Below are 15,923 nucleotides of genomic sequence, written 5' to 3'. Positions count from 1 at the left end.
TTATACAGTGCCCTAGTCCACAACAGTATGGCCAACCCAGCACTCAAGTTAAAGGGGTTTGGAATGATTCACAGGGCTCAACATGTTGTTTGACTGACAGGAGCTCCCAGGGTAATGCAAACTTTTTCAAGACTAAGAACACCTAAAAATATTTTAATAGAACAACAGATCTGCCTGAAGCACCCAGGGCCCCTTTCCCAACACAGCCTTGCTGAGCTCTGCCCTGCTCCTCCACCTCCTGACAGTCACCAGCACAGATGGGACACTGGCACAACCAAAGGAACACTGGCACAGACTGTCCAACACCGACCAAACCAATCCAGCATGGGTTCAACACCACTCCAACCAGTTCAACACCAGCCCAACCAGACCAAGGCCAGCTCAGTGGCCACTGACCTCCCCAGCTCTGGCTGAAGCCAACCACTCAGCATCAGAGCTGAAAACATTTGCAGTGAAACAAAGGCTCCCCAAAACCAGGCTCAACAGCACCACTTTTTCCCAGACTCCCACCCATCAATGCCTGCTGGGACAGCACATTGCCTAGGCAAAACCCTGCTGGGTACTCTGTCCCTGTGTGCTCACATCTCCCAGCATGGGAGTCCTCTGGGAGGAATGACTGGATTTTTGGAGCCATGAGACAGGGATGGATGTCCTGGCTTCCTGCATTCCATCAGCAGTGACCACACTTATGGGACTGGAGTGGTCCCGGCACCGCTGGTGATCTGAGCATGCAGCAGCACAACACGAGCACCCCAAGCTCCCCAAAGAAAATTATCCCAGTTTCATGGTGAAGTTATTAACAAGGGTTATTTCCATGGCAACTGGAGCAGCTCTGCGAGAACCCAGAGGGCCTTTATCCCCACCTTTATCTCCTGTATTAAATCATAAAAGAAAAATGAGCTGATGGAAAAAACCCTTTGGGGAAACTGATCACAGAGCTGATTCCTTGCCCTGGTTTGGAATGGGAGCGTTAATTTCTTGACGCCTTCTTGAGCATCCAATTAGCAGCGTTTAATGACTTCTGTCTGACATAATAAAACCTGCTCACAGCCACAGTGTTTCTGGGGGAAATGCACCACACAGTGATCCTCAGGAGAGGGTGATGCACAGGGAGGTGATGGTGATGCTGAAGCTGTGAGAGGATGCGTAGTTAAATGGTGGATTTTTTATTACCTAACCACAGCCTATAATCTTGGTTCAGCTTTAGGAAAAATCAAACAGGTGATTCCCACATTCATTTAAATCAGTTGAACTCCCTATATGCAGGATGGATGGATGGATGGATGGATGGATGGATGGATGGATGGATGTTGGGTACAAAGCTATTCCAGCCAGTGCAGAGAAAATTGGGGTGTTCGTGAAGATCTGATGCTTTTTGACAGGCCAGTAAGCCAAATAGATCTGAAATCAAAACAACAGGGATTTTATTTCTCTCACTTAACTAACTGGCCATTTGCCAGCCCAGCTGTGAGATTTGCTCTCAGGATCTGAATCAGAAATGCACATGCTTAGAGGTTTTTTTAACAATCCCTCAGGTTTTCCTCCAGCACGTGTCTTCTTCAGGGCTGCAAAAACAAACCATTAAAAAGACCAACTATAAAAGGGATCCTTCCCATTGTCTTACTAAAACATTTGTCAGACTATCCTAGTGAGATTTAATGAGGTTTAGTCTTATTAATTCCACCCTGAAGAGTTATTTCCTCCTTGCTTAGCTTGAGAAGTTAAAATATTTATGGAGATCATGTAATAATTGCTGCTCAATGAAGCTGCTTTGTGCCAGAAACTCTTGCACATCTCCAAGCCTGCTCTTTCCCATCCATCATTTCCAGACAAGCTCTTTGCTGAACTGCCTGGCCTTGACCTCTGCTGCAGCGAACAGGGGGGCCTGAGTGTTTGCAATGAACAGCAAGTGTGAAAACATCATTGAAAGGATGGCCTTGAGATTTCTGTGATGATGGCTCTCAGGAGAGCCTCAGAAAGCTCAGGATCTGACAAAGCAGGAAATGAAACAGAGACATTCAAAAAGGAGAGAGGAGTGGGGAAAGGACAGCGTGCATTCTTGAGGAAATAATGGGGTCTCTGGTCAGCTGGCTGAGGTCCAAACCCCAAATCCACCCTACTCCTCCACACCACAGGCTTTTCATGTGTCTGTAAGGCACCTTCCCACACACCTGGCAGCCAACACAGGGGCACAGTCTGCTCAAAGCCCCACCACAGCGCTTCCAGCTTTTGATTTCCACAGGAACCCACCCAAAATCGCCCAAATTCTGGCACAGATTAATGAAAACACCCCTGGGATGTGTTACTTGTGCAAAGCATAACTGGGATTTTCATGCTGTTGGGTGCTTGATTTGCCAACCAGTGTCGAGTTTCCCTCACCAGACTCTCAAATGGATGCTTAAAAATGGGCTCTCATGGCCATGTCCTTGTGGGGAGCAAATACTGGGGAATGAGAGTTTTAATGTTGTTGAACATCTCAAACCTCTTTGCTGGCATTTTTAAAGGTCACTATTCAGCTCATTAAGACTTCAGGTTGTAAAATATAGATTATTTTGCACCACCCACGAACTTGGAGACCCACTGTGACCTCCCCACACCTTCCCTTTGCCTCACAGGTTTACAACCTGACCAACAAGACTTCCCAGGGCTGGCTTCCAGCAAGACTGGCCAAATTGGCTGACAATTACCACGCCTGGGGACACTGGTGACTTCTCCAACTGTTAATAACCACAGTCCAAGCACACCCAGAGTGATGCTGTTTCAGTTGGAAACCAAAGGCAACTCTGTTTCACCCACACTTTTCCTCCAGTTAAAAAAGCAAAACCCGACAACAAACCTATTGCCATGCCATGTAACACCCATCAAGCCTCATCCAGCATGATGGGGAGGTTATCTTCCACCCACCCAGCCCTTTAAAAACCAGGCATGTGTTGCACTGTAATCTCTGAGTGGCTGATTTAAATTCGTTGCTCATAATTGCCTGTTTGCTTCCAAGACATATTTTCTTATAATTAAAATAACACTCAGACCTGCCTCTTTCTCCTCTCCCTCCCCCCGACTTTCAAAGCCCTTCCAAAGCAGACCCAAAACTGATTGCCTGGCACATAATCAGTAGGAGAAACCTGAGGAGAACAGGCATTTAAATAGTTGATAAATGAAAGCATTACCATATGAAAGACCCTCAGCCTTCCCGAAACAGCTCTAAAAAACCAAATGAGACACCTGTTCAGATTTAAAAAATGACAACAGCATCATATGGATTTGAAAAGTTTTTTGCTGTAAAATCCTCCTCCTGCAAACCTCAACGTTGGACTCTTCTCATCTCATGTTTACCTTGTCTGGTCCTGAAGGTTTCCAGCCATGGGCCCTTCCCAAGAAATTTATCACAGGACTTCTCTGTTCTCACTATCAGAGAACCTCCCTGCTGCCCTGGATCCATCATTTCTGGTGCAGCCACAGGGATGTGAAGGGCAGGTGTCTGCTGGCCCACACAGGGGCTGTGCTGCACTTCCCCAGGCTCACCTGTGGGTCCAGAGGCTTCTGGCCCCTTTGCACCCTCACCCAGCAGGCTTGGAACAGGCTTGGGAGAGTGGCCTCCTACTGCTCAACGCCCTCCCTATAAATCAGCCTTTTGCTTCACACATGCTCCTAATTAGCTGTGTTTAGTACCCACAAGGCAGCAATTTGATACAGATTTTATTTCAGTTTTCCAAGGAAAGTGCAGATTTTGTTTTCCAAACAGGACCTACTCAAAGGACCCTGCAGATGTAGCAGTGTGGGATGGTCAAGCTGCTGAAGGCTCAGCCTGGCTGTGCCACATGCTCATGCTTTGACTTTCTCCCTTCAAAGCTGCTCTCAGACTATTTGGCAAGACAACAGCACTGGCACCTTCACCATACGATTTACCTAAATCCCAGGAGCAATAGACCTAAAATGGGAGGGAAGAGGAGGAAAATCATGTTCTGCAGGAGGTCAGTGAGAGCTGGAGCCAGGACAGCACAAGCAAGACCTCCAGAGAAAGCGCTCCTCCTTTTCAGAGAGAATGGAGGGACATGAACTTGGCAGCAACAGACAAGCAGAAGAGCAGTGAATGAGGATCTTCATCTAAAAATAGAGAGATCTTAAGATTCATGTCCCTGCCAGTCCCTGCTCCCCACAGTCTGGCAGCCCAGGTGGATCCCCTGCACAGCCCTGCTGAGCTGGCAGGAAAATCGCTCCGGATGGCGTCGCATGGAGAAGCAGCTTTCTGGTCTGGAGACTGAACTGAAAAGTTGGGGAAAATTCAGCTCTTGCAGAACTGAAGCAGCACATTTTGTTTTAATTTGTGGTGCAATATTTTCTTAAATCAGCTTCAGAGAAGAGTTGCAGAAATATATTTTGAGAATCTAAATGAGCACTTCCTTTCCTTTCAGATTGTTCTTCAACTATAAAATTCCATAACTTTTCTGGAGATCGGCATCTGTTTTTTTGCTATAGAAATTGACACAGAAATTGTTCAGAAATGTATCATTCAAAACACATGGAGAGTTGGCTCATCCTTTACCATTTCACTGACCCATCACCATGATTACATCTCTAACTGCACCTTTGGAGTGTTTCAGACCTGGCTCTGCTGCACTGCAGTGGCACCCCATGACCTTCAAACCCAGACCAGAAATCTTCAGCTGCTGCTCATTTAACCACCTTGAGGCAAGGCCAGAACATGAGGTTTGTGAGAAGCCTTGAGCAGCTCACATTTCTGGGCTGGGCACAACTCAGAACTGCCAGCACTGCGCTGCTGTTCCACCCTGCCATGGGTCCATACCCTGACATGGCACAGCCCTGCCCCAGGAGCCTGACACCCTCAGTGTGAGCACCAAGTCCATCCAGCAGAGCAAGAGAAAACCTGCTCAAGTTAAATGAAAGGCTGAGATAAAAGGTTAGCTGGAGGATGGGAGGAAAATGTTCTTTTTGAGGATTATTTCCCATGACTATTTTATCTCGAGGTGTCATCTTTCAAAAAAGAGCAACATCACTTTTGGCAAGCTTAAGTGTGGCAGGTAAGAATGCAAATAAGATCACTTTATATTGCTGATCTGGGCTGTGCTGTAAAACAAAAAATACCATCCCCCATTTTTAGCATCCAAGGCTGCTGGCAGATGGTTCTTGCTCTGGAGCTGTAACTGAGCTGTTCAAACAAGTGCAGCTTGCAGTTTGCAGTTTGCAGTTTGCTGCTGGGGGCTGAAAACTGGGGGAGACCCGTGGTCAGCCTGGCACCAGCAGCAGGGAGAGCACATCTGCTGCAGCACCTCCACGAGCCCCAGGAGCCCAGCATCTCCTGTTCACTGCAAACACATCTCAAAGGCAGGGACAAGAAGGGTGGATTGCTGCAGGAACAGTTTAACTCACAAATAACATGCAAACCTATTCACCTGTATGGAGATACCTCTGGGCTCCCTGCTGCTACTGGAGCAACAGCAGCTGGTATTGAAGGTCACTGCACTCAGTTTTTTATGATTTACATATTCTCACATCTAAATAATGAATTTTAAGGGGAAAATGCATTTGCAGCTGCTTTGGGTACAGTGCCAGTCCATAAGACACATATGGTGTTTGGCACTGTGACAGGAGAAGGCTCTCAGGGGTGTGTGCTGTGTCACCACCTGGTCATATTTCCTCTCCAGGTCCATTAAATGAGAGAACCGAGAGACTGGCAGTGAGCAAGCAGGGAGTGAAACACCGTCTTTCACATATCCTCACTCTCTCTCCAGGACCAAAGGTGATGATGAACACCAAGCAGCAGCTGGTCCAGGGCCACCCTCAGATCCTCATGGGTGCTCCATAAATCCTTCCTGCTGTACCCTACTCTTCCCTGCAGCCTGTTCATTCTGGCATGTGCATGAGGAGTTGCAATTTCAGCTCCAATTTTGGGTAATTTTGCTTTCCAAGCACTCTCCTTCCATCTGGGACAGGGCATGCACCCGGGTCAGTCACCAGAGCTTCCTGGACCTCTCTGCTGCCCAACTGGAGCATCCCCAGGAAGAAACGATTTGACTTTAAATCTGAGCTTCTTCATCCTTGAAAATATTCATCATTCAGCATTTTTTTGGATTCTTTGCAGCTTGTTTTTAAAGTTTGCCTCACCACTTAAGGTCAGCCTTGCTGATGCTTCCATGGTCAGTCCTGCAAAATGCTTAATTGGCAGAAGCTGGAGGCAGGAAAAATCCCAGTGCAGCTGGCAGTGGAAGCTGGACCTGACAGGAACAAGACTAATTGAGTCTCCCAGGCTCAAGAACCCACACAGTTTGTTTACCAAGCTAAGTCACATTTCCTGGGGTGTGTGGGTAAGGGTGAGCACCACCTCTGCCATGCGCAGGCACTTCCTCTGTCACCCCCAGAGCTGACAGGGGTGGTGGAAGCATTGGGTGGGCACTGTGCCCTAAGGCAGGGGACTCACCTGGGGAGGGCCAGGGACAGCACCACCCTGGCTGCGCTCTCCCAGCTCCCACCACCCCTCACAATCCACCTCCTTCCCCGTCATGTTGGCTCTGCTCTTTGCTGACTGCACTACACAACAGTAAAGGTGAGATATAGAGGAACATGTCCTGCTGTCAGCTTTATTTAGAACCCCAAAGTTCATTTCCTTTCTCTCCAATTTGGCTTTGCATTTCCAATTGTCACCGGCAGTGATTTCAGTGCAGCACGGACATCACTGTATTGGAAAATAATTACAATGACAGATTTTGTTTTGCTGTGTGAGACCTTCCACTACTGAATCTAATTACTGCTGATACTTTACGAGCTCCTCCAGCACGAGATAATTGCTGCTTTTTCTCTTTATAAAGCAAGAAATAATGAGTTGTCTTTTAAGGTGAGAAATATAAACAGCAATTAAATACCATGGTTCCTCATGCCCTCTAGTCAGCTGGCACCTCTCAGAAAGACAACACAGAAAAAGGTGAGGCTTCATTTATTGTTTGCCCCAAATTCATTGTTTGAAAAGGAGGGAATAGGAACACTCCTGAATGGTCAATAGTTTTCTCCAGCTTAGGAAATGTGTATTTTATTATGGAGAAGCAGGAGCAGCTCACAAGCAAAACAGTTTGTTCCCAACTCACAATGTTCAGCATCATCACCCGGCCCTTTGCAGGATCTGGCCACAAGAAAAGGCCAAAGAAAGCAAAAGGCTCGAGCTTCAGGGGGCACAAAACCAGACTTGACTCTACCGAAACCCTGCTGCTTTGGTCACCTTTCACCTCTTCCAGTGTTTCTAAAAATATCCATTAAATCTTTTAACCATCCTGCTACCCCACCAGCATGGGACCCTTGGTTACAGCATCACATGGGGAGAAGATGGAGCAGAAGGAAACCACCCCATCCCTGAAAGTGCCCAGGCCAGGCTGGATGGGGCTTTGTGCTCCACTGCTCTGGTGGAAGGTGTCCCTGCCCATGGCAAAGTGGTGGAATTTGATGGACTTTAAACTCCTTCCAAAACAAATGTATCCTGCTTGAACACTGCAGACAGGTTTCTCTACCACCCACAACAGCTTCTTTCCTGTTGGGTTTTTTTCCCCCTGCTTCTTTACATGAACAAAGTGCCTGCCTTTGAATAATTCATTGATGAGGTTTGTACCACTTTGTTCACAAAATCATAGTGGGGAACAGTGCTTTTCATTAAATACTTCTTTGCCAGCTCCTGTCTGTGATGGAGCCTTGCTCTGCTTGCTCTCTTGCCAAAAATCTTCCAGGTGAAGAGCAGCACAGCCCAGGGGCTGGTGAAATGAGAGAATGGGAGGGCAGCCCTCCCTCACCTGGCTTGGGAAATGTCTGTGCTGTGATCCTTCAGTGACACAGCAGGAAGGTGCCTCCAGTGCTCCAGATCTCCCTGCTCCTCTCCACAAAATCATGATGGGGTGGCCAGCATTCAGGTTTAGGTAAATAACCTTGACCTGCTGCAATTCAGGCAGGTGAATCCTGCCACAATTTGCTGAATTGAGGGAGAAAGGTGTTCTTCTTATGAAAAACTATCCTGCTTCTGCTGCAGATGTCTCATCCAAGGTATAAATCAGACATCTACCCAAATACTTAAATGTCTGATTTATAAGCCAGGAATAGACCATCTTGCTCTTGCAAAGTATTAGGAAGAATTAGTCATAGATATTCACATCACACTGGAAAAGCAGTGGTGGAAGGCATCACAAACAGCAAGCTGGAATGAATTACTAAGATCTCTATTAGCATGTTAACATTTATTTAAAATACATAGTTGGCAAACCTGATGGTCATGGAAATTGCTAATAATGAATATAAATGAGACATGAACAGACACAGAAGCTGAATCATAAAACATTCGTGTTGTCCTGATTTTTTTAACCCTTTCATAATATTGATAAAAATATCACTAACACTTCAGAAAGATCAGTACTTGGCCAAAGACATCTGCCTTTAATTTATATTGGCAAGACATCAACATGCTAAATATGTGCCTTTACTTTCCATGCTGCCTTCCTCACAAAAATCAAAATGGATGAATTTTGATCAAGCAAGGAAATCAAGCTCTTTACTCGGCAGCAAAAAGGGAGAGAAATTTCCCATTTCCCATTCTACCTCCTGAAACTTCTTATCATTGCCACTTCTTTAATGTGAAGTAATTTGAGTTTCTCTTCTGGCTTCAAAGATAGATGGAAGGGAGATTCCCATGTGGATTGCCTGCAGGAGGGCTGTAGAGGACTGGGAAGTACTTCCAACTGCTTGGAGAAAGCAAAACCTTCCTCCTTGGCTTGGCCCTCAGTGTAATACCTTACTGCTCACCAGTGAAGAGGAAAACTGTTTTTTATTCATCATGGCACAAAACAACAATGCAAATGTGCTTGAAGGTGGAAGTAGGAGAAGGGATTGGTTATCCTGAGGCAATAAATATCATTGATACAGCCCAGTTGCACTGTTAAGTGGTGTGGAAGGACAGGAAAATAATTTCAAGGGAACTAAAGCTCTGTAAACACTTCTCTCAGCCTGGTAAGACAACAAATGAGTGGTGCACCTCTTAGCAGGGATGGTTATATGGTAAATCAGCTCAGATTTTATAGGTATTCATAAATGAACTTCAATATACTTCTTGATCAGTGTCACTGTCTCTAATAGTCCAGTATCACTATCACATGATGGACTTTTTGCACATATAAACCAGGTCATTATGTCTTGGTTGTGGTGCTTGCATGATTCCTCTGCAGTCCCTCAAGCACACAGCCCTCTAGTTTCTAATACAGCAGCTTCACACATGGCAACTGTATTGGCAAAGCAGGTTATCTTCCAAGGTGGAAGCTGGATTTCAAGGCAGCTCTATAATATGAAGTTTCCAAAAGCCCTCTCAGTGATGTTAACAACAACTCATGCCTTCCAAATCCCACCTGAGAGACCCAGAGGCTGTGTTGTCTGAGAGCAGGAGGACACAGCACTGCTGAAGAGGATGAGGACCTTTCACATTTATGTGCTCTGTTAATGCAAATTTTACACCACTCACCCTGAGCCTCAGAAAGGTGAGGTGCAGGAAGGAGCACTCACCCGTTTGGTGTAGTCCATGGCCTTCAGGATGGAGAGGTTCAGCATCTCCAGGGAGGCCAAAACATCCTCATAGTCTCCCATATGGTCAGCAAAATAGTCTGGGAAAACCAAGAGAAGCATGATGGGAACACGTTAATGTAACTTGAGGCTACTTGGCACAGCAAGATCTATTACTGGGGGTAACATTAACCTGACAGGATGGCTCCAGGGGTATTTTTATATTCTGTGTCCTTAGCCAAAGTCACAATTTGTCCTGCAGGGATGGGAAGTGGTGTGATTCCCATGAAGTTTGGGGCCATTGCAAAAAGGAAATGTAAGGCCCAGTAGCTCCCACTGAAAATAACTCCTCAGGTTCTTTATTTCTATGCCTACTTCTGCATTTGATTGTTTATGGTCTCTCTCCCTCCTACTGCTGGCATGGAGGAAGGGGTCTCAAAAGAAATTCCCTTTCCATTCCCTTTCCATTCTTTGCCACTCAAAGCATCCAAATACCTTCAAATTCACCCCAGTTTGTATGAGCTGAGACTGGCCTTACATCTTTCCCTACACTCCTGTCACATTTACACCTCAGCCCACAATCACAGGTTGAACAAGCTTTTGAGAGTGAAATATGTTTTGAAAGGAAGAGAAGAGAGCTGCAAGCGGGGCCCAAAATCACGTGTTCTCCATGGAATGAGCCACACATTCTCTGTGCCATCCTTGTCCTTTCCCTTTTCTGGTGACTGACACAGAGGACAGCCAAAAGCTGTTCCTTAAAAGCCACCAGTGCTGCTCTCAGCCTAGGACAGGGAGTTTCACACTGAGGTGACATCTCTGTGAAGTGCAGCAAGACATAAACTTCAGGAAACAATCCCACTAATTAGGTTTTCTTGGCTTAATTAGAAGTGCCTATAGCTATTTACAGTCTGAGAACATATCCAAAGGGAAGCAGCTTTTGGCAGAACCGGAATGTCACAGCATGACTGACAGCAGCTGTTCCACGATAAGTAAACAGCTCACTCTCATTGCAGTGGGCTTGTTTGGTTTTCCCTTCCTACTTGGGAAAGAAAAAATGAGCAGATCTGATAGGTAAAGACTTTTTCTAAGTCCTGAAATAAAAATCTGGAGCCATCCATTTCAGGAGAGATAAGCTGCTGTGGCACAGCCCTTGAGACTGACCAAGGAGCACATGGGAGGAGAACAGAGCTGACTTTAACAAAGCATTCAGCTCTGCTGCTTTAGCATTATTTATTCATGTGAACCTGCAGGGCTCAAGAAATAACTTCTAAGATGCTCTCAACATTTTATAACACACAACCCATTTCAAGAGAGACACCACAGCTCCCATTTAGACAAACTGAGGGTTTATGTTTAACACTTAGAGCAGAAGCAAGCAAATAAATCACAGGCAAGGGCAGGTATTCAGCAGATAACAGATCTAGGCAGGAGCTTGTGCTGATGGATCCTTTCTCTGGCTTCCCCTAGCTTTCCCAGGAGGTGATGGGTTTTTATCTCCCTTCTCTCCTGGCAGCTTCACCCCTGGGAGAGGCATTGAGATGGGATCACACTGGGTGACAGCCATGTAATTTCCTGATTTTATCAGAGGGATGTAGAAAGCTGTGAGGGGTTAAACAATGCCATTGTTACCCCAGAGCTGATTTCTTGGGTCAGCTGGCAGGGAGACCCACTGCAATAGGAATGGAGGGGATGGGATAAGCCCTTCATATCCTCACCAAACCAAAAAGATTTTGTAGAAGTCTTTGTTTCTTGCTTACCAAAGCAAGGACAAGCAAGAATAACCAGTGGAAAGGGGAAATGTTACTGCTTTTGCTGCCAGCTGGGATGCTCAAAAGGGTGTGGGCAGGGGTTGAGTGCACCAGGAGGAGAGAAACCCTGGACAATGTCCTGGTGCAGGCACACTCATGGACAGAGAAGTCTTTAAGGTATCAGGAATAAGGAGTAACTGCCTGGTGCTGGCACAGGCACCCAGTAACCCCATCTCTGTCTGCACAACCCAGCCAGGCTTCCAAAGGCTGGAATTAGCTGCAAGGAGGTGAAGGTAAATGTTGAAAATCTGCTGAGGTGGCTTCATATGTTCTGTATCCTGGCACAGGAGGAGAGGAGAAGAGATGGATGAGCTCTCTGCAAGGCCCCACATCTCTCTTCCCATCTCCTCCCGAAAAGCTGGGGTGCAGGAAACACTTCCCAATATCAAGCATCCACAGAAAAATCCACCTGAGGGAGCAGTTTGAGTCACTTCCTAATGAAGCAAAGCCCTTCAGAAATCCCATCAGGAAACACTCCCTTTCTGGTCAAGGTGTGGGACAAAATATTATCATAGATTTTCTGTTCAGCCTTTAATTTTGGCAAGCTGTGGGAGGTACAGCAGAGGTAGTGCGCCCCTCAGGCAGCCTGCAGGGAAACAGGAAGGCTGGCCTGGGGAGAAACATGTTACAGGTCTTGCAGAGGGAGATGGATTATTGAACTTTAGAGTGAAGCTGGAAGCCACAACACCTCCAGAAATTAAACTCCAGCTTGTTATTGAACAGGGTCCATGTGCCTCGCTTAGCTCTGACCCCATTTGTGTTGCACAGAAATGAAAATTTCAGCCAATTTTCCTTTGGAACAAGGAGCAGAGCAGCAGCAGCAGGGCTGAGATCCCCAGCTCCACAGCACTGCAATCTCCACTGGATTTCATGCAAGCTTTGAGGGCCCCCATGCACACAATGATTGCTGCTGCCCAAAGGAGGGACTGCACTCACCACACAGCTCCTTGGTGTCCACATTGCTGCAAGAGGGGACCGCGAGGCAGGGAGGAAGCAGGAAGAAAGAGAGAAAGAAAAAAGAAAAGAAAAGAAAAGAAAAGAAAAGAAAAGAAAAGAAAAGAAAAGAAAAGAAAAGAAAAGAAAAGAAAAGAAAAGAAAAGAAAAGAAAAGAAAAGAAAAGAAAAGAAAAGAAAAGAAAAGAAAAGAAAAGAAAAGAAAAGAAAAGAGAAAAGAAAGACAACTTTAATGACAAGGACAGATGAAGGCTGCAATTAGAATTCCCACAGGCTTAATTCCAATCACCCACCCCTTCAGCACTCCCAGCCACCGGTGGGGACAGCCTGTGCAGAAGAGCAGGGTTGGTTCACTCAGGGCATCTTCAGCATCTGTGCAGCTGGAACAGGTTCACAAGTTATTCTGGATGTTCCCTGAGAGGGAAATGGGTACTTGGACATCCCCCCTGAGGAGGGGCCTTTGCCCAGGGGGGACCCAGCACACCTGGCACACCAGCTCCTCTGACTTCCTTACAAACATCCAGCCTGGCAATACCTCGGTGAGACACTCACACAGGAATGTGGTTGTTCCCATTTACTCAGAATAAAAATTCGCAAAATATGCTTTTCTCAATGGACCAATTCTCCTAATTCTGCCCCTGTGAAGCAGCTCTTTCCTGGGACTGCCTCCAGACAAGATGGCACAATTACTCCTTAACACAGGAACACTTCGTTTACATAACAACATCTCAACAGACAAGCTGCTTGGGAAATGAAGATTGCTGCTAATCTCTTTGTGCCTCCTATTCCCACACAATCATTAGTGCCATTCAAGGACTGGAACGACCCCTTAATAGAATTATATCTTATCCATCCATTTATATCCTGGGAAGTTATTTCTTTACCTAAACTCATCCCTGCTCTGTCTAACCTGCCAGCATAAGTGGATCAGGGCTTTCCCTGCCAGCACCCTCCTGCAGCCCTGCCCTGACACCCAGATCAAGGCAAGCACAAATGCCTGGAGCCCAGGAGGTGCTGCCTGGGCCAATCCCTGTTTCCTGCTGGAAAAGGAGGTGGTGGTGCTGAAGCACAGCCTCTTTGGGAAGTGCTGCCAGCCATGGTGAGAAGATGTCACCTCTTGTCTCGGCCCCTCGTGGTCAGGACACTCCTGCAGGGCTGGTGGCACAGGCTGCAGCTGCCCCTGTCTGCAAAATGAGCTCCTGCCCTAATTTATCTTCACCTCTTGGAGATTGATCTTCCTGAAACCCTGGAATTACTTCCCTGAGTCCTACAAAGGCCCCTGGCGAGCTGTGGGCTCAGCTTCCCTGGTGTTCTCACGGGCAGACCCGCTGAACCCACAGATCCAGAGCCACTCCTGACCCCAGGGGCTCTGGCACTGCCCAGCACTTGGCAGCAGGTGATTCCCAACGTGGAGCTGCAGCAGCAAAGGAGCTCAGGTGAACCCCAGCAGATGCATTTCCAGCCCTGACACAACCCTGGCTGGTTGTTCCCCAAAGCTCTCTCCAGCACACAGCCTGGGAAGTCAAATGTTGCTTGCAGACACGTGAAAAGTAGTTTTGACAGCAGCATCACCCACAAAGTGTTTCAATAATATTTTCCAGAAGACAGTTATTGTTTATAAACACCTACTGATGTGGTTGTGGGTTTGCAGCTAGGGCATGTTACTGAGAAAAAAAAAATCTGTTATTGTATTCCATGTGATTCTGCATTGTAATAATTGATCTGCTGCTGCCAAAATTGGTAATTGGTCTTTTATTTCCTCACATCTTGCCATTGTATGATTTAACTTAATTGTGCTTGAATGTTAATGCAGCTGAGAAGTTGCTTTTAATTTTAAGCCATCTTGCCTTCAGAATAAGGCTAATGAAAGAAATTACTGAAGTCAAAAGCTGACTTAATAAAAAATATGATAATGTTCAGATGAAAAACTGTAAGGAGAAATCAATGGGTACTTGAGCAGGCTGTTTCCATCCCCAGGAGTCTGCCTGCTGGGAACATTGCTGACACAGAGCCACGTCCCCACTGCTCTTACAGGGGGGCTCTGGCCCAGCTTGGGAGCTGCACAGCAAAACTCAAGCCACAAAACAATTTACAGGCTCATCTGGTGGTTTCATACTGTACTAAATAAGCCCCACCTGGGTTATGCCAGTAGGGATTTATATTCTGCAAATATTCAGGGGATCTGGGGCTCAGGCTGGCAGCTCCTGATGAGCTCCCTTGTCATTCCTAAGCTTCCATCCCAGAGCTTCCCTTCAGAGCACATTTTTGGAGCAATCAGGTATCACAAATCCCTTCAGAAGAAAAACATTTACGTAAGCATTAGTTACCAAATTTTTTTTTAAAGATGCCAAATATTTAACACTCCTGTACACAACAATAAGCTGAAAAGAAAAATCGTGACAAGTTGTTCTCGTGTTTTCAGGAAAATAATTTAAAAAGTCTTTCAAGTACCAGAACACTTGGCTGTGAATTAGCTTTCAATTTTTATTACATTAATATGACTACTTCAAGAGCTTATTTAAGCCATAACCCAGCTAACTAAGCAGAGTGTAATGAAGTTTAAGTAGAAATGAAGGAATAATTAAAGATTTCTGTGTCATACAATTTTTTCTGCATAGTAGAGCCCACATATATCTGATCTTTTTTGAAAACAAAAGTCTTTCTTCCAAAGGAGAAAAAAAAATGAAGAAAATCGAAGTATTTTTGAAAATCCAGGCCTTTTCTCTGTTTTCCAACCAATGAGGCTGCAGCATGGAGCAGCACAACCCTGCATCCCCAGCCTTGCTGTGTGCACCCTCTGAGGTGACTTTCCAAGGCAAAGATGCACTTTGGAGATCCTCCATGTGCATTTGGCACATGATTGCTCCAACAGGAGTAGGAGACCAACACAAGAGCTCAGACTTCAACTCAGATCAGCTTCTGGAAAGGCAGAGCCCAAGCCATGAACTGCTGTGGCCACAAAAAAGGACAATTTATTATCACCATTCCCCCCTTTTTAAAGACACTGGGGTCATTTGACCAGATAAACAATTGGCAATAGGGAAATTGTTTTCTTTCCTGGTTCACATCCAACTGTTTCAAAGAAAAGGAAAAGACCTCTAAGTGTGATGCTCCTCCTGTGTGTGTGGGAGTTCAAAGAGCAAAGGAGGAGTTTAAAGAGCAATGACCATGCTGTGAGAGCATCCCCTCAGTGGGCTTAATTAACTTGTCCATTAATTACTGATGCATGACTTGTGCAGCAAGAGGCTGCCCAGAGAAATGGCTGTGCCTCCTGCATGCTCCAGAAAGAAAAACATTTCTCCCCAAAAAGCTCCACCCAGGATTAAACTGTGTTTTGATGAGCTCCTGAGCTAATGAGGCTCCCTGGGAAGTCACATCTCTCTTGCCATGTCCCTGAGTGGGGATTGTCCATGGACAGGGCTTTTATCAGAGCTGTCCTGCACTGACCCTGCTGCTTCTCCATCAGGTCATAGGCTTCTCTATTTCTGTGAATGCCTTGCTTGGAACATGCTGCCATCCTTGGGACTTCATCCCAGGAAGAAGGCACCATCAGACAGAGGAGCTGTTGCATCAGGGTGTCCAAGAGCCCAGGGATTGTGGCAGCAGGCTGAGCATCCCAGCAGCC

At 46.2% G+C, this 15,923-nt stretch overlaps 1 protein-coding gene across 1 annotated transcript in view; it reads right to left on the bottom strand.

The window, feature by feature from the left end:
• NECAB2 (N-terminal EF-hand calcium binding protein 2) overlaps positions 1-15,923 on the bottom strand; it is a 70,377-nt gene that overhangs the window by 5,228 nt on the left and 49,226 nt on the right. Inside the window, exons 4-5 of the mRNA XM_058813683.1 lie at positions 12,282-12,307; positions 9,541-9,638 (exon numbers count right to left, since the gene is read on the bottom strand). Of these exons, the coding sequence (XP_058669666.1) occupies positions 9,541-9,638; positions 12,282-12,307 (124 nt within the window). The remainder of the gene's footprint in view (positions 1-9,540; positions 9,639-12,281; positions 12,308-15,923) is intronic.

The sequence above is a fragment of the Ammospiza caudacuta genome, chromosome 13 (assembly GCF_027887145.1).
Source record: "Ammospiza caudacuta isolate bAmmCau1 chromosome 13, bAmmCau1.pri, whole genome shotgun sequence".
NCBI classification, from domain to species: domain Eukaryota; kingdom Metazoa; phylum Chordata; class Aves; order Passeriformes; family Passerellidae; genus Ammospiza; species Ammospiza caudacuta.
Note: the sequence above shows the minus strand (reverse complement) of the source record. Positions and strands in the feature narration are given on the sequence as shown.